General features: G+C 49.4%; 1 protein-coding gene across 1 annotated transcript in view; it reads left to right on the top strand.

Annotated features, from left to right (window-relative positions):
- Positions 1 to 6,095: 6,095 nt before the first annotated feature.
- Positions 6,096 to 25,563, top strand: part of LOC144821694 (uncharacterized) — a 36,099-nt gene continuing 16,631 nt past the window's right edge. Inside the window, exons 1-2 of the mRNA XM_078678912.1 lie at positions 6,096 to 7,101; positions 13,155 to 13,207. Coding sequence (XP_078535038.1) covers positions 6,951 to 7,101; positions 13,155 to 13,207 — 204 coding nt within the window. The 5' untranslated portion in view covers positions 6,096 to 6,950. The remainder of the gene's footprint in view (positions 7,102 to 13,154; positions 13,208 to 25,563) is intronic.

Raw genomic sequence — 25,563 nt, 5'->3', positions numbered from 1 at the left:
TGCCACTGCACCTGCTGCACCAATGGAAGCCGTGCCCGGCCTGCCCCCACCTGGGGCTAGGCACCTTCATAGCTCTTCAGTCTTCCGATGTCTGGCCAATCAGACACCACCTAAGTAAATAGTAAATTACTCATCCCAAGAGGTCTTAGATCTTAGCACGGATGCCGTTCTCTCCATCCATGTCCAGAGGAGATGAGTGCGGCTCACAGGGAGTGACAAAAAACTCTCTACCCCGGGAGGAGGCCAGCAGCTTACATCTTCTCGGCCCATCCCTCGCCGCTTCTTATACCAGTATTTGTAAAGCGCACAGCTACCTCCGAAGTGGTGTCCCGGCGCTGGGGGTCCTCGGGAAGATTAAAAGCAAGCTATTGCCCAGGGTCACATGGTGCTGAGCTCACCTGCCACCGGTGCCGGGAATCGAACCATGAGCCCCAGATTCCAGCGTCAGTCGCCCTGGCCGCTGCGCCACACCTCTTCCAGGGGTGACCACCACTTTGCATTGTTCACAGACTGTCCTGAGTTTGTGGGTCTTTTCCATGAAGGCAGGAGGGGTCTGTTATGGATGCCTTTTGTCTGTAACTCTGCTCCAGGTGGTCTTCCTATAGGGTCCCTCTTCGGGGATGGCCCACAGGATGGACCCCAGCATTGTTTTTCTCGTCACAGTGTCTCTGAGGACAGGGTCAGTTGCTGCTGCTTGCATTGTTTTGGTTTGTTTTCCCAGGGAGTGTTGTTAGCTCGTTAGCAGCGAGATGATTACATTTACATCACCCACTGGGCTATTTAAGCTTAGACTGCCCACAAGAAAAAAGATAGAAAGTAAACGAACTACATTTTACTTTGCTTTTCACAAGTCTACCAAATGGCAGAATGGCCAGGACCACTGGAAGTATGCGTCAGGAGAGGACCAGATTATGTGGCAGGGTGGACTCAATCACCCAGCAGAAAAGGCAAATTATGAGGCATAATGTGGCACATTTTGTGATAATATTAATTCATAATTTTTTCATTTTTAGCTGTGCTAACACTGCCTTAACAAACGTCTCACCTCATTAGAGCTACTATAACCCCCAATACAGTAATGAGCTACAAAAAGGAGACCAGTCAACCTTTGCAAAGAGCCTTCCCCTGCGCGGCACCATGTGTCACTGATGTTTCAGTAATGTTTGATCTGTTTGAGCTAGAATTTTTTTGGTTGTTGTTTATAATGCAAACTATACAGCAGATGATGGATTATGTGGCAAATGCGGCAAATTCAGAATCACTCAAAAAACACCGAGGCCATAGAATCAAATAATTCCAGAAGCCCGGATTGTGAAGTGTGCTTGGACCAGCCATCCCTGGCCCTTCGGCCAGCAGCCGGCTGCTCCGTGAGGCTTATAGTTTTGTTTTTTAACACGTTTATTATGGACTAGCAGCCCGTCCCGACGTTGTCTGGGGATGAATTAGCAATATGGAGCCGCGAGCGTGTTTGTCTGGCCCAAAGCATATGCACGTGAATCTGTACGTGTGTGAAACATAAGTCTGTGAAATTTTTTGTTTTCCTGTTTTCCCGCTGCTACGCGAATCCAGCCCTGGAGCAATATGGAGCCACGAGCGTGTTTGTCTGACCCAAAGCATACGCACGTGAATCTGTGCGTGTGCGAAACAGCAGTCAGTGAAATTTTTTGTTTTCCTATTTTCCCGCTGCTACGCGAATCCAGCCCCGGAGCAATATGGAGCCGCGAGCGTGTTTGTCTGGCACAAAGCACACACCCACCACGACGGCGACGCCTACAAGGCAGTACTGTGAACGCTTGCTTTTGACGGATGCCGCGCTCGCAGCTTGGTTTTGACAAATGCCGCGCCCACGCCCACAAGGGACTACTTTGCCCCTAACCTTCTTTCACCCTTCTAATGTATATGGTGGGCTCCTGCATAGCTTATGTCCTTCTGCTGCAACTGCCCTTTCCAACGCTGTATTGGGTGTTGTGATTGGCGCTGTGGTTCCTGAGCTTACCCTCCTCAAAGGTTTGGGTTCTCTCTTTATTATATTAGTATGGATTCAAAAGCCCAGATGACCAAGTGCTTTTGGCTGAGTGTCAGAACTGGCTGAAGGCGTTATGCTTCTCAATGAGCCATTCTTACACTTTTACAAGTGTGTCCAGTCCATAAAAAACTGCTCTTTTCGCTCGCACAACCAAACGTTCTACTTGTGAAACTCTGCTCTCCTAGTATGTGAGGGTTTGCTCTTTCATTTACATTACATATTAAAACAGGCATTGGCAACGCAAATAATGTTGCCCTTTATCTTGTAGAAAGTTGTATACCAAGCGTCACAACACAACACAAGTACAACATAGATACAGAAGTGCCACCTTCTCTAAAAATAAATACACTAGCAGAAAAAAATCACACAAATCTCTCACACCTACATGACAAGGTATAACAAAGATAGCTAACACACGAAAGAGGGAATGTGAGGAGTTGAAGGGTTGTTGTGCACACTCCGTAAACAGACATAAACATACAAGAAATGCAGGACTCCTGGAAGAAACAGCAAGACCTCTTCTGGAATTACCAAGCATTCATGAACTCATATCGGATGAAGAACCGTCCCCTACCTCGTGTGGACCACTTCATCCGTGGTTTCCACATCTATCAATCAATCAGGGAATTGTGACGAGCACTACTCACCCGTAGGGGTCTCAAGGCACTTGGGGGATCAGCTCCGGTCAGTCGAAGAGCCAGGTCTTGAGGGTCTTCCTGCAGATGTGAAGGGTGGGGGAGCATCTGATGTCGACCGGGAGCTCGTTCCAGGCCTGGGCTGGAGAGGCTCTTCCACCCCTTCTGGTTCTGCAGTTGCGCGGTGTTTTGGCGAGGTCGAGGTCGGTGAATAGGAGGTTTCTCTTGGGTACGTGGAAGGAGATTCTTTCGTTGAGATATTGGGGTCCGGTGTTGTGGAGGGATTTGTAGGCGTGGGTGAGTATCTTGAAGGTTACTCTCTGCTAGACGGGGAGCCAGTGGAGGTCTCGTAGGAGTTTGGTGATGTGTTTGTGTCAAGGGATGCCAAGGACGAGTCTGGCTGCGATGTTCTGTATGGGCTGGAGCTTGCAGAGCTTTGTTGATCCCGCATAGAGGGCATTTCCGTAGTCCAGTCTACTGGTTATGAGTGCGTGGGCGGCAGTCTTTCTTGATTTGGAGGATCCATTTGAAGGTCTTGCGGCGGATGCAGAGGGAGTTGAAGCAGGTGGAGGCGACGGCGTTGATCTGTTGGGTCATGGTTTGGGAGGAGTCGAGAATGATGCAGAGATTCTAGGCATGGTCCGTGGGGGTTGAGGGGCTGCTGAGGGTGGTGGGACACCAGATGTTGTCCCATGCAGAGGGGGAGGGTCTGAGGATGAGGAATTCTGTCTTCTCAGAGTTGAGCTTCAGGCAGCTTCGGCTCATCCAGAATGCAACGTCCTTCATTCCTTCCTGGAAGCTGAGTCTGGTGGTGAGCGGGTCCTTAGTGAGGGAGAGGATGAGCTGGGTGTCGTCAGCGTAGGATGCTATGCTGAGTCCATGCTGCTGAAAATGGTGGCAAGGGGGTCATGTAGATGTCTAGCGCATGGAAGCATCAAGAGTACTGCTACTGTTCTTCGAGAGTACTACTCTGCATTGAGAGTACTACTACTGTGCATCGAGAGTACTACTGTTCGAGAGAACTACTGTGCATTGAGAGTACCACTATGCATCGAGATTACTACTGTTGTTCGAGAGTACTATTGTGCATCAAGAGTACTTCTGTGCTTCAAAAGTACTATAGTGCAGCAAGAGTACTACAGTGTATCGACAGCACTGCTGTGCTTTGAGAGTACTACTGTGCTTCAAGAGTACTACTGTGCATAGAGAGTACTACTGCGCATCAAGAGTACCACTGTGCATCAAGAGAACTTCTGTTAATCAAGAATACTACTGTACATTCAGAGTCCCACTGTTCATGGCGAGTACCACTGTGTATCAAGAGTACTACTGTGCATTGAGAGTACCACCTTTCATCGAGAGTACTTCTGTTCATCAAGAGTGCTACTGTACATTCAGAGTCCCACCGTTCATGGCGAGTACTACTGTGCAATGAGAGTGCCACTGTGCATCTACAGTACAATTGTGCTTTGAGAGTACTACTGTGCATTTAGAGGGCTAATGTGCATCAAGAGTACTATTGTGCATCTAGAATATTACTGTGCATGGACGGAGCGCTGACATTTTTCAGATACTCATTCCCAGTCACTATTAGATCTGGTTTGAATCCATCATCGTTCTTTAGCTCACTTCACAACCCCAGTTCAGACCCAGTCATATACATATCAGTCTTGACCCAGTGCCTCATGGAAACAGACCAGCCCGGACTGCCAAGCCAGGTCTTCCCTGGACTAGAAACAAGCATGCTGGGACCTGTTTCCTGGTAACACCCCTCATCAGCCAGGCTTGCTTGAATCCAGTGGCAAAGTTTGCAAGGGACCCACGTCTGGGCATACCCTGCCAACTTAGGGCGAGCAAAACAAGCACAAGGAGATGATGGACGGAGCGCTGAAACTTTTCAGACACTCACCCCCAGTCACAGATCTGGGTTGAATCCATCATCATTTCTTAGCTCACTTCGCCACCCCAGGTCAGACCCAGCCATATGCAAATCAGTCTTGACCCTGTGCCTTATTGGAACAGTCCAGCCCAAACTGCCAAGCCAGGTCTTCCCTGCATTGTAAACAAGCATCGTGGGACCAATTTTGGGGTAACACCCCTCATCAGCCAGGCCTAGCTTAAATCCATTGGCAAAGTAAGCAAGGGACCCACGTCAGGGCATACCCTGCCAACTTAGGGCAATGCCTAAGTGAGTAGTTGCAAACTGTTTTTGAATTCATAGAGGCATATTTACTAGGAAACTGTCGGAGCGCAGTGTTAAGCGAAGGAGGCTAACGCCACGCTCCGACAGTTTCCTAACGCAGGGGTGCACCGTATTGAAAAGAATACAGCACGACCCTGACTTTCCGACAGCGCTGACGTTAAATGTACCTGCCAGGCGTGAATGCAGGAACTCTTTCACCATTGTGCAAGGGTGCCTGCATTGCAGGGAACGACTGTGTATGTGCAAGAAGGTGTCCCTTCCAGCACATAAACAATCATTCATGGTGTTTTGCAGCACACTCTGAAACAGCAAAAACGGGGAGAAATAAAGCATTACTCCTCGTTTCGCCATGTTAAGACCAGGTTTTCCCTGGTCTTAGTTTTGGAACTGTCCCATATTTACACCACCCTTGTGAATATGGATCAGCGTCAAAATCAATGGGTGTTGTGGAGGAACGCCCACCGCATTGCCAACCCCCTTCACGATAGGTGTAGTGTGAACGGGTGACTCATTCACAAGGTGTTGGTAAGCGACATTAAGTGGCTTGATGTCGCCTTGTGAATAAGGCGAAGCCCCTATCGCCACAGGAACGTCGGAAAGAGTGATGTTCCTGTGACGATAGAGGATTGTAAATATGCCCCATAGTTTTTCACTTTTTGTGCATGTATGTCTCAGTCATGCGGAAAAAGCATTGTGAATCTGGCCTGTGGGGTGGTGGGAGTCTGAAACCGGATGTAACTAACATCTCTGATCTTTCAATGCCCTTGGAGTGTCCAAGAAGCGGAAGGGAATCTCAAACCTTCTGAAGAAACTCACATTTTACCACAGTCCCTGGCACTGATTTAAATAGTGAATAAAAACATACATCCGGCCTTAATCAAAGGTGACCAGGAAACATTCGTAGGGTAACACCGAGGACTGGTGGGTGCGCTGTAAAGACAGTCATTGCTATGGGCGTGGAACATTTGTAAATTTGTCTGTTTGCAGTTATGTGTAATTGATATTTTAACTTGTCCAACTTCACAAAGGTGTCAAATTCTTGTCAAAAGAAATTTCATGTATCACACTTCTAATCATAACTGAAATAAATATGAATGCATTCTTTGCCTTCTAAGCAACCCATACGGATGGCAGATCTTACAACCTGTGTTTAGCATAGTCAATTCTTTTTTTTTAGATCACCACTTGCAACTGATGATGCTAATGTACCGTATTTAATTTCTAGGTCTGGATGGGGCGGGGCTCCAACAGAGGAAGGGAAACCTGCTTGACGCCTGTCACTGTGTGATCCACCGCTCGTGAATAGCTTCTGTCCTGCAGTATCAACGCTTGTGTGAACATCTAATGTAGGATCTCCTCTCTTTGGAACATCTGCTATAGGAGGCATGATCTTGTGAACATCTGTTGCAGAACTACATCCTCGTGAACATCTGGTATCCTGCAGGATCCACTCTCTCGATAACATCTGCTCCAGGATCCACATTTTCGTGAACATCTGCTATCCTGTGGGATTCAAGCTCTCATGAACATCTGCATCAGATCCACTCTCTCATGAACATCTGCTGCAGGATCCACTCTCATGAACATCTGGTGTCCTGCAGGATCCACTCTCTTGTGAACATTTGCTGCAGAACTGCATCCTCGTGAACATCTGGTATCCTGCAGGATCCACTCTCTCAATAACATCTGCTCCAGGATCCACATTTTCGTGAACATCTGATGTCCTGTGGGATTCAAGCTCTTATGAACATCTGCCTCAGGATCCACTCTCTCGTGAACATCTGCTGCAGGATCCACTCTCATGAACATCTGGTGTCCTACAGGATCCATGCTCTTGTGAACATCTCCTGCAGGATACACTCCCTTGTGAACATCTGCTGCAGGTTTCACTCTCTTGTGAATATCTGGTGCAGTAGCCACTCCCTCATGAACATCTGCTACAGGATTCACTCTCTTGTGAACATTTGGTGTCCGGCAGGATCCACTCTCTCATGGACATCTGCTGCAGGAGCGGCACTTTTGTGAATACCTGCAGGATCAACACTCTCATGAATGGTGACCCTGTATCCAATAGGCAGGTCCTCCGATGATGTCCTACATAGCGCTCGGCCACGGGAAGCTCCTCAGCCTTGACGACAGCTTCGCCGAGGAGAAGGACTTCACCCGGGCTCTACACCAGTTCATGAGGGAAAGGGGGTCCCCGATCGACAGGATCCCCAGCCTGGGCTTCAAACAAAGTAGGTACCTTCCAGTCCTGGAGAGCCCATTCCCATCTCTGCCGCCAACTAGAGCACCTGAGTCGTACGCAAGGAGGCTAGTGCCACGATACTGTTCGCGTATCGTCGAACGAGTCCTTCATGTAGTAAAATATCACTATACAGGAAACACCGAGGCACCGCACTGAAAAGTAACCCTCATCTCTAAGCACAACAGCACACTCCTGAAGCTCACTAGCTGCAATACATGATAAACAATCTGTACTTCACCCACACAGCTTCAGAAGTCCAAGAGTAGCCTAGTAAAGACTCCCAGTACCTTACTCAAGTCCCCCATCTGAGCCCATCACCCACCAGGCTGGACATGTCCAGCCCGACAAGCGCTGGTAAAAACCGGCCACATTCACTGGCGGCCACCATGTACTGGAAGCTATGTTAAGATGGTCTATTAGTCGAATCATTGATGGGGCCAATTCCCAAAACTCACTCTGAACTTCACTCCTATAGGTATACGTATATTTCTATAGAAATGTCCCGCTTGCTAGAGCTTATGAGGGCTCCCTACGCGCTTGCACCAGGTGCGGTCCTCTAATTCTCTTGTAAATTATGTAACATACGAGCAAGCGTGCATGCACTGCTATAGCTCTTTTGGACTTGTAACTTTTTTTTCTTTTCAAGTTGAAAATACATGTACCAGAAAAGAAAACCTTTCCATGGCACCCCACATATTCTGAGGGTGTTCTCTCACCATTCCCACCCTGAATACGGATTTACGGACTTGATTTAGATCTCGGCGGACGGGCTACTCTGCCACAACGGTGACGGGTATTCCGTCTACCAAAACATGTTATGTTATGTTATGCAGCTTGTAAAGCGCATTGGCTGCCCCAGCAAAGAGACGTCCCAGCGCTGGAGAGCGGGAAAGCAAAAGAGCGAGATATAAAATTACTGGAATAGCCAAGTCTTTACTGCCTTTCTAAACATCAAATGATCAGAAATCCTCCTAATAGCAAGAGGCAATGAGTTCCATAAAGGAGGAGCCAATACCCTAAACGAACGGCCTCCAGTTCTGGCTCTATGGGAGCAAATCCTATTATATGCTCTGGGATTTATATTTCGTCAGATATCTGCCACCGTTGTGATGGAGTAACCCTTCTGCCGAGATCCGAATCAGGCCCTTAGTTAAGGACGGGCAGGATGCCAGGACAGGAGGGTGGCAGAGGTCATAATGCTGGCCACTTTGGTGTATTTAGAGATCTCCTCCTGCCTGGCAGAGGTCACTCTGCCTTCAAAGACGGCCCCTTCAGAGCAGGTCCTCGGAAGCACTGTTTGCCTAGCAGTCACAATTTTTTATTCAGCCCTTCAGCAAAGGTTATTGTTTTTCAAAAACAAATTCGTTTTGCTTTTGAAGAACAATAATCTAATGACCTTGGCACCCTGGAAGTTTTCTCCAACCACCTTGGGGCCCCAATGCATCAGACTAAAAACCGGTTGCAAACGAGCAGATTCTCAGAATCTGCCCCTTTGCGACCAGTATTTTTGCATTTGCGATGCATCATCCCAAATGCAAAAATCGCAAATTGCAATTGCATTTAAGGAATCGCAAATTGCGATTCCTTAAATGCAATGCTAGAAGCAATTTAAAATAGCGACTTATCTATTAGGGGTAGCAAATTAATGAAAAAATAAACTGGTCGGTAATTTGCAAAAACTTTTAAAAAATGCACTAAAGCGCATTTTTCAAAGTTAAATGTTAAACACACACATGCCCTTGAGGCATGTGTGTGCACACCATGGGTGCACATTACAGTTTCAGGAGTGCAGCAGGAAGTCCTTTTGGCACCCTTGCACCATTGAAATTGCATGCACAATTTGCGAGTACCTAATGGGTACTCGCAAATTGCGCATGCTTGCCCATAGGAATGAATGGAAAGCCATTCTTTAATTGCAACTCGCAATTTGCGAGTCGCAATTAAAGATTTTGTAGGAATCGCTATTTTTGGGCGATTCCTACATGCATAGACTTTTGCAATTCCTTATTAGCGAATCGTTATTTTTCGCTAATAAGGAATCGCAAATAGCATTTTTGATGCATGTACCAGATGTTGGTTCTGTTCATGGCTGCCAGGCTTTTTCTGGCGTTCCCAAACAGGGAAAAGGTATGGCACAACTTCCACCCTAGATAAGGTGGTCTGGGGTGTTTAGACCAACGTCTCAATGTCCATCTTCTATTTCCACTGGAGGGGACCCCAGGAGGCTCAGTCGGAGAAAAAAACAGTGATTCATTAGAGGGAGCACAGGTTTGGTGGGACAGGATCCCCACCCAGTGTCGCTTTTAAGGATTTTGAGGGCCCCGGGCAAGATGCATGTGGGTGGCCCGTGTATGGAACAAATTCGAATTATATTACCTATTTCCTGCTAGTTTAATCCACCATTGCAACAAGCATTACTAAATTATATGTTAGTCTTTAATAGGGTCATACAAAAATAGTTGAAATATGACCCTAAAATTGTTAAAATGACACAGAGTAGCTAAAGGTAGGGACAGAGGGACAGAAGTTTAAATAAAGAAATAGGATAGACAGGGGATAAGGAGAGAGAAAATTCACTTTGCCGGAAGCCTCCTTGGAAGGTGGGGGCCCTGGGAAATTGCCCATTTTGCACATGCCTTAAAAAGTCTCTGACTCTGCCACGTTTACGGTGGAGCACCCTGCTGGCCAATCTCTAAAAAGGGCCTAAGTTTGACTAAGGTGTGCAAAGATCTTTGAAAATCAGGCCTTGAAAACCCACCTATTTTCCTTCATTTCCACAGTCCTGAACCATATTTTGAAGGGTGCTGATGTGCCAGGCTCTGCCAACGTCCTGCCACAGAGGCTGTGGACAAGCGGTAAGGGCCGCCTGCATTCCGATCCACCTAAACCACTGCGCTCACATACTACATACACCACGGCACACCTACCACTCCACCCCAGTACCGTCCCACTACATTCAGAAGTTAGCACACGCCTATCACTCATGAGATGCAAAACATTGGCAAAGCTTTACTCAGGTTTATAGAAAGGGATCACACTGATTTACATAAGTGAGAGAGGAGCAGCGTCTCAACTCAAACTTTTACACAGTGAGGATGGCTGTTTATTAATGATACACGAGCAGCGTCTCAACCCAGACGTCACATGGTGAGGATGGCTGTGTATAAAGGATACGCGAGCAGCGTCTCAACTCAAACTTGAGGGTGGCTGTATATAAAGATACAGGAGTAGTGTCTCAATATAGAGCGTAACACGGTGAGGGAGGCTGAGTATAAAAAATACAGGAGTAGTATCTCAACTCTAACCTTCACACTGTGAGGGTGTGTAGGGAAGTGCCTATTTTTGCATGGTTAGCGCCCAAACCTGCACCCCGCCCTCCACGGAGAAACTGGAGCAAGATCACTGAGGAGCAGCTCAACTCCACCCTCAACCGCAAGGCCCCCGCCACCTCGACCAACGCCAACCTCGCAGCCAAAGGACTCCACAGCTGGATCTCCAACTGGCAAGAGAAGCTCGCACCTTTACGTAACCCCGACAAACAGCACTCTAGGAAGGCCACCTGGTTCACCGCCGACCTCCAAGAATCCTGACACACCTGCAGACGCTTCGAGAAGAACTGGAGAGACATCAAATCCTCAGAAAACCGCACCGCCTACAAGAACGCCATGACAGAATACCATCAACGCATCTGAACCACCAAGAGTACCTTCATCCAGAACAAGATTCACACCAGCACCACCAAGGAATTTTCAGCATCATCCAGGAATTCACCAAACACCCCAGCAAAACCACGGACATCACCCCCTACCAGGACCTCTGCAACAAGCTCAGCTCCGACTTCTATCTGAAAATCAAGGTCCTCTAGGACAACTTCAACGACAAGAAACCTGACTTCGAAACCACTCCCGCCTCCAGCAACACCAGCCGGAGCACCATCTCCTCCTGGACCCCAGTCACCACCGAAGACACCACATCGACCATGAAAGGCATCCACTCAGGAGCCCCCATGGACCCCTGCCTCCAACACATCTTCCACAGAGCCACCACCGCCATTGCCCTGGAACTATGATGCACAATCAACGAACCTTCAAAACCGGCATTTTTCCCGATGACTGAAAACATGCAGAAGTCAGACCCCTACTCAAGAAGCCCTCAGCAGATCCCACAGACCTCAATAACTACCAACCCATCTCCGTCCTCCCATACGTGGCAAAAGTCACAGAGAAGACCGTCAACATCCAACTAACGAAATTAATCGAAAAAAACTCCATCCTCGACCCCTCCAATCCGGATTCCGCAGCAACCACAGCACTGAGACCGCTCTACTCGCCGCCACAGACGACATTCAACCCTCCTCGACCAAGGACACACTGCAGCCCTGTCCTACTCGACATCTCTGCATCCTTCGACACCGTCTCTCCCCGCTCACTCACCGCCAGACTCCACAAAGCCGGCATACAGGGAACCGACCTAGACTGCCACCACTCCTTCCTCAGCGGCAGAATCCAAAGTATCAGACTGTCACCCTTGCTCTCCGAACCCATGGGATCAACTGTGGAGTACCTCAACGATCGACGCTCAGCCCCACGCTCTTCACCATCTACATGTCCCCCCTCGCTGCCATCGTCAGATAGCACGGACTCAGCATAGTATCCTACGCTGACGACACCCAGCTCATCCTCTCCCTCACCAAGGACCCAGTCACCACCAGACTCAACTTCCAGGAAGGAATGAAAGACGTCGCATCCTGGATGAGCAGCAGCTGCCTGAAGCTCAACTCGGAGAAGACAGAGGTCCTCGTCCTCGGACCCACCCCCTCGGCATGGGACAACGTCTGGTGACCCGCCACCCTTGGCAGCCCCCCCCGCCCCCACAGACCACACCCAGAACCTCGGCATCATACTCGACTCCTCCATCTCCATTAGCCGATAGGTCAACACAGTCGCCCCCACCTGCTTCAAAACCCTCTGCATCCTCTGAAAGGCCTTCAAATGGATCACACCGAAAAAAGGAAGGCAGTTACCCATGCACTCATAACCAGCAGACTGGACCATGGGAATGCCCTCCATACCAGGCTCAACAAGTCGCTGCTCCACAAACTCCAGACCATACAGAACACCGCAGCCAGACTCGTCCTCGGCATCCCTCGACACGAACACATCACCCAGCACCTGAGAAACATTGCACTGGCTCCCCGTTGAGAAAAGAGTGACTTTCAAGATACTCACCCACGTCTACAAAGGCCTCCACAACACCGGACCCCAATATCTTAATGAGAGACTCTCCTTCCACGCACCCAAGAGGAACCTCTGGTCCGCTGCCCCCCCCCCCTGCCGAACCCCCACGCATCCACAGAGTAAGAACGGGGGGAAGAACCTTCTCCTACATCGCAGCCAAGACCAGGAAGGAGCTACCAATCGAAATCAGATGCCCCCCACTCTGCACATCTTCAGGAAGCCACTCAAGAACTGGCTCTTTGGCGGACCGGAGCTGCTCCTCCCCCCACACCCCCAGCTCCTTGAGACCCTCACTGGTGAGTAGCAGGCTTAAACTAACACTGAGGGTGGCAGGCCCGCAGGCCACCATTTCATCACCCACCCATGCAGCTTGAAGTGTCTCCGAGATCCACAGCTGTAATCTGGCCCACCTCACAACCCTAGCGTATGTCCACAAAAGCCAGCAGAGTTGCGGCATAAGCAAGTGTCGTGTCTGCTGGACACGGTCTAGTGTTCCAGCATATGCCCCATGTAATCAGCCACTCCCCGAGGGCTGGCCTCTACATTCACCCCACACCCATCCCTACAGGTGACACCGGTCAGGTGACCCTGCCAATAAAAGGGGACGGTCACACGTGCTCTGGGCCAGTTTCAATTACCCTAATGATGTGTCTGTGTGGTCATTAGTGCAGCATGAGCATTACAGCAAGCAACGCGATGCACATCTGCGGCCATCTTGGAAGCGTCGTGCACCACGCGCCACTCATAAAATACTGATCCATACCCTCACAAATAGTAATAACCACTTTATTTCTTTCTCTTCCAGTCGACCTCTTCACGTTTTACAGAATTGTCGAAAAGCTGGGAGGCTACGAACAGGTACGGGGCCCTTTGCTTTTCTGATATCATTATATTTTGTTTCATATTTTCAAGCTCCTCTGATAAACCTGAGGTTCTGAAGGGACCGACAGTGGATTTCTGAAGTCACCATGTTTCACAACTATTAGTGAAAGGGAGTTCATGTGCCAACCTCACCACACCCTGGCACACTGCTTGGCTGTACTGGGAATTCTCTCTCATTTCTGCTGCTCCATTTTATCATCTGCACTTAGCGCTGGAATGCACTTCCGTGTCACAGTTCACACATTGAAGTGGAAAAGGAGAGAGAATTCCCAGTACAGCCAAGCAGAGTGTCAGGGTGTGGTGAGGTTGGCACATGAACTCCCTTTCACTAATGGAGGCTCTAGACCATCACGAAATGCGGAAAATCTACTGCTTGAACCTCCCACTTTCAAGAAGGAAAGATCGATGTCCCAATCCTTTTCAGGCAACGCGGTGAGAATCTGGAACTCACTTCCGCCTCCGCTCCAGACCACCACCTCCTCCCAGGCCTTCAAAACTGACCTCAAAGCTCTCCTCCTTCAAAGACACTTCCAAATGTAATCCATGCCCTCTCTATTATCTGAAGGAACCCCTTCCATTTAGAAACTCTACTAACTTGACTATGGAAGTGTCTTCCCAGTGTGTTCCTGTGGTCTGAGAGTCTGCCATTTTTTGCAGTATTATCCTTCTACCTATGGTTTGTACTCGTGTGTAACATGCACCCGTCACTTTCTCTTGTAACACACTGCTTTCTACCTCTTAAATTTGTTTGTTTTCGATACCTGCACAAGTGCCACCAGTGCCTACGTTACGTTTGTTCTTGTGCTTGAGGGCCCTCCATATATTGCAGTATTATACCTCTACTTGTACTTTGTACGCTTTTGTAAACTGCACACGTCACTTTTTCCTCCTGTAATGCACCGTTTGCTACCTCTTGTATTTTGTTGGCTCACGATTGTCACTTTTTTAATGCACCGTTTGCTACCTCTTGTATTTTGTTGGCACACAATTGTCATTTTTGCTTCATTTAATGTAACGTTTGCTTTTGTATTTTGTTCACTTGTAATGTTCTCATGTATCAGTTCTGTTCCTACTGTGAAGCGCTCTGACACCTTCGGGTAAAGTCCGCGCTATATAAAAACGCATAAATAAATAAATAAATAAACACATTCAAAGTAAAGCGTTCACGCAATGAAAATGTATTCTATTCGCCTGACTGGTGTAAAGTAGCAGCGTAGACAGCTCTTGCGGTCCATACATGCCAATAGACCGGCTCAGGTGTGAGACTTCTGATTTTTAAGTCCCAAAACCTATGGGGAAGATTTACAAACCCCCTGCGCCAGTACTGGTGGTGCATGTTACTGCTCCATATTTACAAGGACAGGAAAAGCCACCCTGAGTGGTTTTTCTGTCCTTGTAAATATGGCCCCTTACACGCAGCACCCTGCGTGAAAGGGGCGTTCCATGTGTGTTGCTGTGCGTGTTCCCACGCAACACCCAAGAAACCAGACACATTTCCAGATTGACGAGGAATCGTAAATATGGAAATGCGTCTGAATGCTACGCCACCCTAGGGGTGCGTAGCCATGCGCAACGAAGAGAAATGTTTTCATTTCTCGTTTTTTCCTCTATCAATGCGTGCTGCATTCTACAGCACACATTGCCTGTAGTGATTGGTTTTGTGCAGGAAGGTACCCCCCTCCACAAAAGCAATCTCCCTATGAAGCAAGCATACTTGCACCATGGTGTAGGGGTGCCTGCGCCAGCGCATGGCAGCTGTTTCTGCGCCAGCGCAGGGGAGAGCACAGGAATGCGACATATTATTGTAAATATGTCACATTCCTGTGATCTGGAAGTGCCGCAGCGTGGCGCAGCCAAAGGGCTTGCGTTGCCGCGCTGTGGCACTTCCTAGTAAATCTGCCCCTATATGTGCCAACATTTCACAACTACAAAGGGGGAGATTTTGACAAAATAATTGGCAAAAATCTATCTTCCCCACTGACCTATTGAATCAGAGGCAATTCCAGGTGGGAGACGGCTAAAGTTACGCCATTTTTGGCTTTAAAATCTGAGAGTTTCTCGCCTGAACCGTGTCGTCTAGTATGTATGAGGTATCAACATTTTATTTTTTTCAGTTTTTCATAACACAAACAAAAACAGAGCTTGAATCTCTGCTTGATTCACCTGTTTTTCTCCCAGAGCATTTGCTGGGATACTCAGGATGGTTTAGAACTGAGGCCTGTGCCTTGAACCTGCAGCCCAGCCCCACTGGCACAGCAGAGGACCGGCCTCGCACGTGCGCTGCTGCAGGACTGGATGTCAGATCAATGGCAAAATGTACTTTGGGGCATATTTACGAGGGCCTTGCGTCATGCTTGCACCACGCAACGTGGTAAATGCGTGGCGCAAACCTCTAAGCCAGATTTATGAGGCCACGTAAAGTCGCTTCATAAGTCCGGAGTAAAGCAACGCAGAGCAAATCGCTGCGTTACTCTACTCTGAGCAAGGGAGGCCTTCCAAGGGTGTTGCGGGGGTGTCCCTCGCATCTCCCCTGGTTTTTGTTGCATTTCCAGATTTACCAAACCTGGTGAACCTAAGATTGCGCCAAAAAGATACGCCTCCTTAGGAGAGTCGTGGCGAGGCAAAATATCTTTATTTCTCCCCATTACTTCCTCTTTCTAGGTTTGCTGCATTCTGCACATTGAAAGAGGAACACACCTCTAAAGATTGTTTTTCTAAGTATAGTTTTTGGGCAGGAAGTGATACCTTCCTGCCCAAAAAGAATCCTGCCTGCAACGCAGGCACCCTTGTGCCATGGTGGAAGGGTGCCTGCGTTGGCACCCTTGTACCATGGTGGAAGCGTGCCTGCGATGGCGCACGGCGGCCCATTGTGCTCCAGTGCACGCGCAAAGGGCTGGACTGTGCTGTGTGCCTGAAAGACTGTGCCTTGCTGCCCTTTCGCTGTGACACAGGGCAGCGCAGCAAGGCTACTAGAGCTGCCCAGCGCCACCAGTCCATTAATGCGCTCCTTTGTTTTACCCTTACCTAGCAGAAGCACGCAGACAGCGCCGCGGCAGGTAGCGAGGGCGACAGAGGCGGTGCAAGAGCTCATGTTGCCGTGCCTCTCACCAGCACAGCGGGGTTCACAAACATCAGGATTCTGTAGGAATCTAGAAGTGGGGTGTCAGCCTTGAAACTGGTAGTCTCCCACCTGAATCAGGAGGGTGCCATGTACACAAAATGGATTTATTTTAGCGTCTTCCACCTAAATTGCATCTTTTACAATATTAAGGGCCTATTAGGATGGCGGGCGGACGCGGTGCTGAGACCGGCTGCCAGGGGTGCGGCGTTCCAGCTCAGCCAATTAGGATGCGACCGCCACCCTGGAGGTCGCATCCCACATTTATGACATTGCGGGGGTTGGTGCTGTAAGCATCACCCGCCACAATGCCAAAGAGGCATATTGTACCTTGCCCTGCACAACGTAACAGGCACTGCGCGGTGCCTGCCACCTTGTGCATGGCAATGAAAGGGGGTACCATAGGTACCCACCAAGAGCAGACCCCCACCACCCCAGGGGGCCGGTATACAACCTTTACCACGCATTTTTTACCACGCAATACCATTACAACGCTGGCATTACAACGCAAACCATTACAACGCATTGCGCTGGGGGGCGCTCTAGGATAGGGAATAAGTTTAATTTTCTATCCAACACCTTCCCTAGTGTCCACGGGGACTGGAGTTGGAATAGAAAATTATACTTACCACTATCCAGCACCTCTAAGCGCTATGCGTTGTAAAGGTATGCGTGGTAAAAACCGCGTTGTAAAGGTATGCGTGGTAAAAGTATGCGTTGTAACGTCATACATCCCAGGGGGCCGCATAGTCATTTCCCACATGCCTTTCCATGGTGGAGTCTCCATGGAAAGGCATACGCACCGCAACCATCCTAATATGGATGGCGGAGCCACCATATTGTGGGCTTTTTCCACCCGGCCGGCAATCGTGACGATTGCCGGCCGGCGGAAAAGCGGCCCCTTAGTCATCAGTGGGGAAAATACAAGTTTTTTTTTAAAACTCTCCCTCTTTACAGTTTGAAAATGTTGACATGTATGCGTGTTGTAGGTCCATATTATGCCGTGACAAAGCCAGACTGGCGTGGATGCGTAACAACACCGGGCACCTTGCTCCCACTATGGACACACGAAATCTGTCCACCATGTGGCCACGTCACTGCCCTACTTGATGGAGAGCTCAAGACCATAGGGGGGTTCAACATGTGTAATACTGCACTGCTCTTCCCTAGCCGCCATGTTTCCAAGATGGCCGCCCGGTCAGGTAGACTGTTGTCTCTAATGTTTGTAAAATAGTGACAGGGCTTGACAGGCCCTTCATTGTACTGGCTAGGACCATGAATGCTTCTAATAAAGAGAGGAGTTGGAGTGAGGCGGGGCGAGGAGTTGGCCTAACGGCGAGGGCGGTTGACCTCGAATCAGGGGAAATGAGTTCGAGTCTCGGCAACGACGCTGAACATCTTGTGATTCTGGGCAAATCACGTAATCTCCCCGTGCCTAACAAAAATGAATGTGTCCTCATGTAACGCAACTGGTGCTCATGTAAAGCGCTCTGATACCTGATGCCTTCGGGTCAAGTTTGCGCTATATTAAACTCCGAGAAAAAAAAAACACTATGTCTGCCCCTTCGGAGTGTCCACTCAACCCCATGGGGTTGGTGTACTTACATTTTAGGTGATGTTAATACACCCCAGTGGGAGGCAGACCGTGTCTGCATACATCGATAGTGCAGGCTCGCTACTGCTCACCGACTCACCTGCACCAACACCAATTTAAAACGCCATATAAACACATCAATCAGGGTCTATATATATATATATATATATATATATATATATATATATATATATATATATATATATATATTTACAAGGCCATGAAAAGCTAAGCAGGGTTGGTTACGTGGTCTTGTAAATATGTGCAGGCACACTATGCCGCGTCAAAAAAAGGGCCCCATAAAGTTTCTATGCTGCAGAGCACGTGAAGAAGCTGCGACCTACATGTGAGATCTGTAACTCTTGGCTGATTTTCGACCAATGTTGCATGTGTAATGCATTTTTGTTTCAATCGCAAAGAAAATTCTGCTAAACAGAATTTGATATAAAAAGCCCCCTCCCCCCCCCCCCCCGGCTTGTAAATAAGTCCCTATGCTCCCTTTTACGTCGATTGGCATCAGCACAAACTTTAGCACATCTGGGTCATCATTTTAAAGTGGTTTGTTGCCTGGTGGAGGTTGAGCGTCTGTCCTGAGGCGCTGAGAAGCCGCTCCCACGGGTCACCTCACACGTGCACTACCTGAATCCACTGCAGGCCAGGTAGAGAAACCAGCAGCATATATGGCAGAGAGACAAAAGGAGGAAAAGGAGAAGAGAGAACAAGAGACAAGTAAGGCATGAAAGCAAAGGAAGGGAGGAGAGAAGAAAGTGACAGACAAGAGGGGGACAGAAGGACAGGGAAGATGGTGAGACTGGAGCAGAGAGGGAGAGACACAAGTTTGGAGGTGTCGATTGTGAGGCAAAGCCAGGAGGCTGAGGAGACCAGGAAGAGGTGAGGAGAAGAGAGAGGTGCGTTGGGAGGGGAGTGGCAGGAGGTAAAGGAAAAGGGAGGGAAAAGAGGAAAAGAGGTCTGAGGGGACTGAAAGAGACAATAGTTGGGAGAGAAAGAAAGAGAAGAAGAAAAAGGATGAGAGGTGGAGAAATGGAAGAGAAGAGAGGAGGGGGTGGAAGAGAGAAGAGAGGAGAAGGAGAAGAGGACTGAGGGGCATATTACCAAGCAGGGCGATGGGCAATTATCACCGCTTTAACGGCCGTTTTCAGCCGCTAAGCGGCGATAATTCTATCGCTCTATTAGCAAGCTGTCGCAAACAGCAGTTAGCGACAGCTTTAGGCGATAGCGAGAGGTGAGAATATTTATCGCTAATGACATGCAAAGTGGGCGTACCCAACCTGTTAGCGAATGAAAGCTGTCGCTCACATCGCTATCGCCTATTACCAACACAGGCGTAGCGATGAAAATATTCCCGCTATCGCCAAAAACCAACGCCTGCTCTGACCAGTTCTTAGCCATGTTATCCAATGGGAGGTGGATAACATGGCTAAGAGCATTTCGTCGCTAATGCGTGAATATTGCTGTATTCTCAGCGATATTCACGCTATCGCCGGAAAATTTATTGTTTTGGAGATAAATGTTGCTAATAGCACGTTATCTCAGCGATAATTTCCGGCGATGCTTAGCGATAAAAAATTCGTTGCTAAGCCTATTTAGCGATAAATATCGCTAATCGTTGGTAATATGCCCCTGAGAACAGTGGAAAGATACTTTCATGGAGACGAGATGGAGAATAGAACAAGGGATAAAGAGCTAGAGAGTAAAAGGAGGGCGTAGGAACTGAGGGGCATATGTACAAGGGAATGGCGAAGTGTGATGTTGAGCAAACATTGCTAACATTATGATCCACCATTCTGAAAAAGTAGGGATGCACCGTATTTACAATGGTATGACGCATCCCTGCATTTCCAATAGTGCTAGTGCTACATTTAGCTGTCTAGCGCCAACACAGGCACCCTTGCACCGTAGTGCGAACGTGTCTGCGCTGGGGGAGTGATTGTTTAAGTTCAGGAAGTTGTCCCTTACTGCACATAAACAATCCAGAATGGCAATTTGTTGTTTCCATGTGTGCTCCATTGAACAGCACACATAGAAGGAGGAAATCATCATTTTTGTAATGATTGTTTATTCCATTCAGTAGAGAAGTCGAAGGGTCTGATGCCCAGGTCGGTGGTAACAGAGAGCCCTCTGCCTCCTGCAGGAAGTGCTGGATCTGCAGAGGACCCCCCAGCAGGACTGTCCCCCATCCTTGTGATGGTGTGGTGAAGGTAACACCACCATGGCCTCTCCTCGCTCTGGAGCAGAATTACCAGAAACAGGGGTTCCATTACCCCAACACCAAAGCACGCCAGGGGCTGTCGCTGAAAGGCGTACAACCACTGACTCCCTGGATCCCTTGGGTAGAGGGTCGAGCTGAGGCACTGACAGCCTGGGTGATGAGGTATTGACAGTCTGGGTGATGAGGCATTGACAGTCTGGGTGATGAGGCACTGACAGTCTGGGTGATGGGGCATTGGCAGTCTGGGTGATGAGGTATTGACAGTCTGGGTGATGAGGCATTGACAGTCTGGGTGATGGGGCATTGGCAGTCTGGGTGATGGGGCATTGGCAGTCTGGGGATGAGGCATTGACAGTCTGGGTGATGAGGCATTGACAGCCTGGGTGATGAGGCATTGACAGTCTGGGTGATGAGGCATTCACAGTCTGGGCGATGAGGCATTGACAGCCTGGGTGATGAGGCATTGACAGTCTGGGTGATGAGGCATTGACAGTCTGGGTGATGAGGCATTGACAGTCTGGGTGATGAGGCATTGACAGTCTGGGTGATGAGGCATTGACAGTCTGGGTGATGAGGAATTGACAGTCTGGGTGATGAGGCATTGACAGTCTGGGTGATGAGGCACTGACAGTCTGGGTGATGAGGCATTGACAGTCTGGGTAATGAGGCATTGACAGTCTGGGTGATGGGGCATTGACAGTCTGGGTGATGAGGCATTGACAGTCTGGGTGATGAGGCATTGACAGTCTGGGTGATGAGGCATTGACAGTCTGGGTGATGAGGCATTGACAGTCTGGGTGATGAGGCACTGACAGTCTGGGTGATGAGGCATTGACAGTCTGGGTAATGAGATATTGACAGTCTGGGTGATGAGGTATTGACAGTCTGGGTGATGAGGCATTGACAGTCTGGGTGATGAGGCATTAACAGTCTGGGTGATGAGGCATTGACAGTCTGGGTGATGAGGCATTGACAGACTGGGTGATGAGGCATTAACAGCCTGGGTGATGAGGCATTGACTGTCTGGGTGATGAGGCATTGACCGTCTGGGTGATGAGGCATTCACAGACTGGGTGATGAGGCTTTGACAGTCTGGGTGATGAGGTATTGACAGTCTGGGTGATGAGGTATTGACAGTCTGGGTGATGAGGTATTGACAGTCTGGGTGATGAGGCATTGACAGTCTGGGTGATGAGGTATTGACAGTCTGGGTGATGAGGCATTGACAGTCTGGGTAATGAGGTATTGACAGTCTGGGTGATGAGGTATTGACAGTCTGGGTGATGAGGCATTGACAGCCTGGGTGATGAGGCATTGACAGCCTGGGTGATGAGGCATTGACAGTCTGGGTGATGAGGCATTGACAGACTGGGTGATGAGGCATTAACAGCCTGGGTGATGAGGCATTGACAGTCTGGGTAATGAGGTATTGACAGTCTGGGTGATGAGGTATTGACAGTCTGGGTGATGAGGCATTGCCAGTCTGGGTGATGAGGTATTGACAGTCTGGGTGATGAGGCATTGACAGTCTGGGTAATGAGGTATTGACAGTCTGGGTGATGAGGTATTGACAGTCTGGGTGATGAGGCATTGACAGCCTGGGTGATGAGGCATTGACAGCCTGGGTGATGAGGCATTGACAGTCTGGGTGATGAGGCATTGACAGACTGGGTGATGAGGCATTAACAGCCTGGGTGATGAGGCATTGACTGTCTGGGTGATGAGGCATTGACAGTCTGGGTGATGAGGCATTCACAGACTGGGTGATGAGGCTTTGACAGTCTGGGTGATGAGGTATTGACAGTCTGGGTGATGAGGCATTGACAGTCTGGGTGATGAGGCATTGACAGTCTGGGTGATGAGGCATTGACAGACTGGGTGATGAGGCATTAACAGCCTGGGTGATGAGGCATTGACAGCCTGGGTGATGAGGCATTGACAGTCTGGGTGATGAGGCATTGACAGACTGGGTGATGACGCATTAACAGCCTGGGTGATGAGGCATTGACTGTCTGGGTGATGAGGCATTGACAGTCTGGGTGATGAGGCATTCACAGACTGGGTGATGAGGCTTTGACAGTCTGGGTGATGAGGTATTGACAGTCTGGGTGATGAGGCATTGACAGTCTGGGTGATGAGGCATTGACAGTCTGGGTGATGAGGCACTGACAGTCTGGGTGATGAGTCATTAACAGCCTGGGTGATGAGGCATTGACAGACTGGGTGATGAGGCATTGACAGTCTGGGTGATGAGGCATTGACAGCCTGGGTGATGAGGCATTGACAGCCTGGGTGATGAGGCGTTGACAGTCTGGGTGATGAGGCATTGACAGACTGGGTGATGAGGCATTAACAGCCTGGGTGATGAGGCATTGGCTGTCTGGGTGATGAGGCATTGACAGTCTGGGTGATGAGGCATTGACAGTCTGGGTGATGAGGCATTGACAGACTGGGTGATGAGGCATTAACAGCCTGGGTGATGAGGCATTGACTGTCTGGGTGATGAGGCATTGACAGTCTGGGTGATGAGGCATTGACAGACTGGGTGATGAGGCATTAACAGCCTGGGTGATGAGGCATTGACAGCCTGGGTGATGAGGCATTGACAGACTGGGTGATGAGGCATTGACAGTCTGGGTGATGAGGCATTGACAGACTGGGTGATGAGGCATTAACAGCCTGGGTGATGAGGCATTGACAGCCTGGGTGATGAGGCATTGACAGTCTGGGTGATGAGGCATTGACAGACTGGGTGATGGGGCATTAACAGCCTGGGTGATGAGGCATTGACTGTCTGGGTGATGAGGCATTGACAGTCTGGGTGATGAAGCATTCACAGACTGGGTGATGAGGCTTTGACAGTCTGGGTGATGAGGTATTGACAGTCTGGGTGATGAGGCATTGACAGTCTGGGTGATGAGGCATTGACAGTCTGGGTGATGAGGCATTGACAGACTGGGTGATGAGGCATTAACAGCCTGGGTGATGAGGCATTGACAGCCTGGGTGATGAGGCATTGACAGCCTGGGTGATGAGGCATTGACAGTCTGGGTGATGAGGCATTGACAGACTGGGTGATGAGGCATTAACAGCCTGAGTGATGAGGCATTGACAGCCTGGGTGATGAGGCATTGACAGTCTGGGTGATGAGGCATTGACAGACTGGGTGATGGGGCATTAACAGCCTGGGTGATGAGGCATTGACTGTCTGGGTGATGAGGCATTGACAGTCTGGGTGATGAGGCATTCACAGACTGGGTGATGAGGCTTTGACAGTCTGGGTGATGAGGTATTGACAGTCTGGGTGATGAGGCATTGACAGTCTGGGTGATGAGGCATTGACAGTCTGGGTGATGAGGCATTGACAGTCTGGGTGATGAGGCATTGACAGTCTGGGTGATGAGGCACTGACAGTCTGGGTGATGAGGCATTAACAGCCTGGGTGATGAGGCATTGACAGACTGGGTGATGAGGCATTGACAGTCTGGGTGATGAGGCATTGACAGCCTGGGTGATGAGGCATTGACAGCCTGGGTGATGAGGCATTGACAGTCTGGGTGATGAGACATTGACAGACTGGGTGATGAGGCATTAACAGCCTGGGTGATGAGGCATTGACTGTCTGGGTGATGAGGCATTGACAGTCTGGGTGATGAGGCATTCACAGTCTGGGTGATGAGGCATTCACAGTCTGGGTGATGAGGCATTGACAGTCTGGGTGATGAAGCACTGACAGTCTGGGTGAGGAGGCATTGAAAGACTGGGTGATGAGGCATTGACAGTCTGGGTGATGAGGTATTGAAAGACTGGGTGATGAGGCATTGACTGTCTGGGTGATGAGGCATTGACAGTCTGGGTGATGAGGCATTGACTGTCTGGGTGATGAGGCATTGACAGTCTGGGTGATGAGCCATTGACAGTCTGGGCGATGAGGCATTGACTGTCTGGTTGATGAGACATTGACAGTTTGGGTGATGAGGCATTGACAGTCTGGGTGATGAGGCATTGAAAGACTGGGTGATGAGGCTTTGACAGTGTGGGTGATGAGGTATTGACAGTCTGGGTGATGAGGCATTGAAAGACTGGGTGATGAGGCATTGACTGTCTGGGTGATGAGGCATTGACAGTCTGGGTGATGAGGCATTGACAGTCTGGGTAATGAGGTATTGACAGTCTGGGTGATGAGGTATTGACAGTCTGGGTGATGAGGCATTGACAGTCTGGGTGATGAGGCATTGCCAGTCTGGGTGATGAGGCATTGACAGTCTGGGTGATGAGGCATTGACAGTCTGGGTGAAGAGGCATTGACAGACTGGGTGATGAGGCATTGACAGTCTGGGTGATGAGGCATTGACAGTCTGGGTGATGAGGCATTGACAGTCTGGGTGATGAGGTATTGACAGTCTGGGTGATGAGGCATTGACAGTCTGGGTGATGAGGCATTGACGGTCTGGGTGATGAGGCATTGACAGTCTAGGTGATGAGGCATTGACAGTCTGGGTGATAAGGCATTGACAGTCTGGGTGATGAGGCATTGAAAGTCTGGGTGAGGAGGCATTGACAGTCTGAGTGATGAGGCATTGACAGACTTGGTGATGAGGCATTGACGGTCTGGGTGATGAGGCATTCACAGTCTGGGCGATGAGGCATTGACAGCCTGGGTGATGAGGCACTGACAGTCTGGGTGATGAGGCATTGACAGACTGGGTGATGAGGCTTTGAAAGTCTGGGTGATGAGGCATTGACAGACTTGGTGATGAGGCATTGACAGACCGGGTGATGAGGCACTGACAGACCGGGTGATGAGGCATTGATTGTCTGGGTGATGAGGCATTGACAGACTGGGTGATGAGGCTTTGAAAGTCTGGGTGATGAGGCATTGACAGACTTGGTGATGAGGCATTGACAGACTGGGTGATGAGGCTTTGAAAGTCTGGGTGATGAGGCATTGACAGACCGGGTAATGAGGCACTGACAGACCGGGTGATGAGGCACTGACAGACCAGGTGATGAGGCACTGACAGACCGGGTGATGAGGCATTGATTGTCTGGGTGATGAGGCATTGACAGACCGGGTGATGAGGCTTTGACAGCCTGGGGGATGAGGCATTAACAGTCTGGGTGATGAGGCACTGACAGTCTGGGTGATGGGACATCGACAGTCTGGGTGCTGAGGCATTGACAGTCTGGGCGATGAGGCATCGACAGTCTGGGTGGTGAGACACTGATAGTCTGGGTGATGGGGCATTAACATTCTGGGTGATGAGGCATTGACAGACTGCATGATGAGGCATTGACAGCCTGGGTGATGAGGCATTGACAGTCTGGGTGATGAGGCTTTGAAAGTCTGGGTGATGAGGCATTGACAGTCTAGGTGATGAGGAATTGAT

Source organism: Lissotriton helveticus, chromosome 2_2, assembly GCF_964261635.1.
Source record: "Lissotriton helveticus chromosome 2_2, aLisHel1.1, whole genome shotgun sequence".
NCBI lineage: Eukaryota > Metazoa > Chordata > Amphibia > Caudata > Salamandridae > Lissotriton > Lissotriton helveticus.
This window is presented reverse-complemented; position numbering and strand designations above follow the sequence as displayed.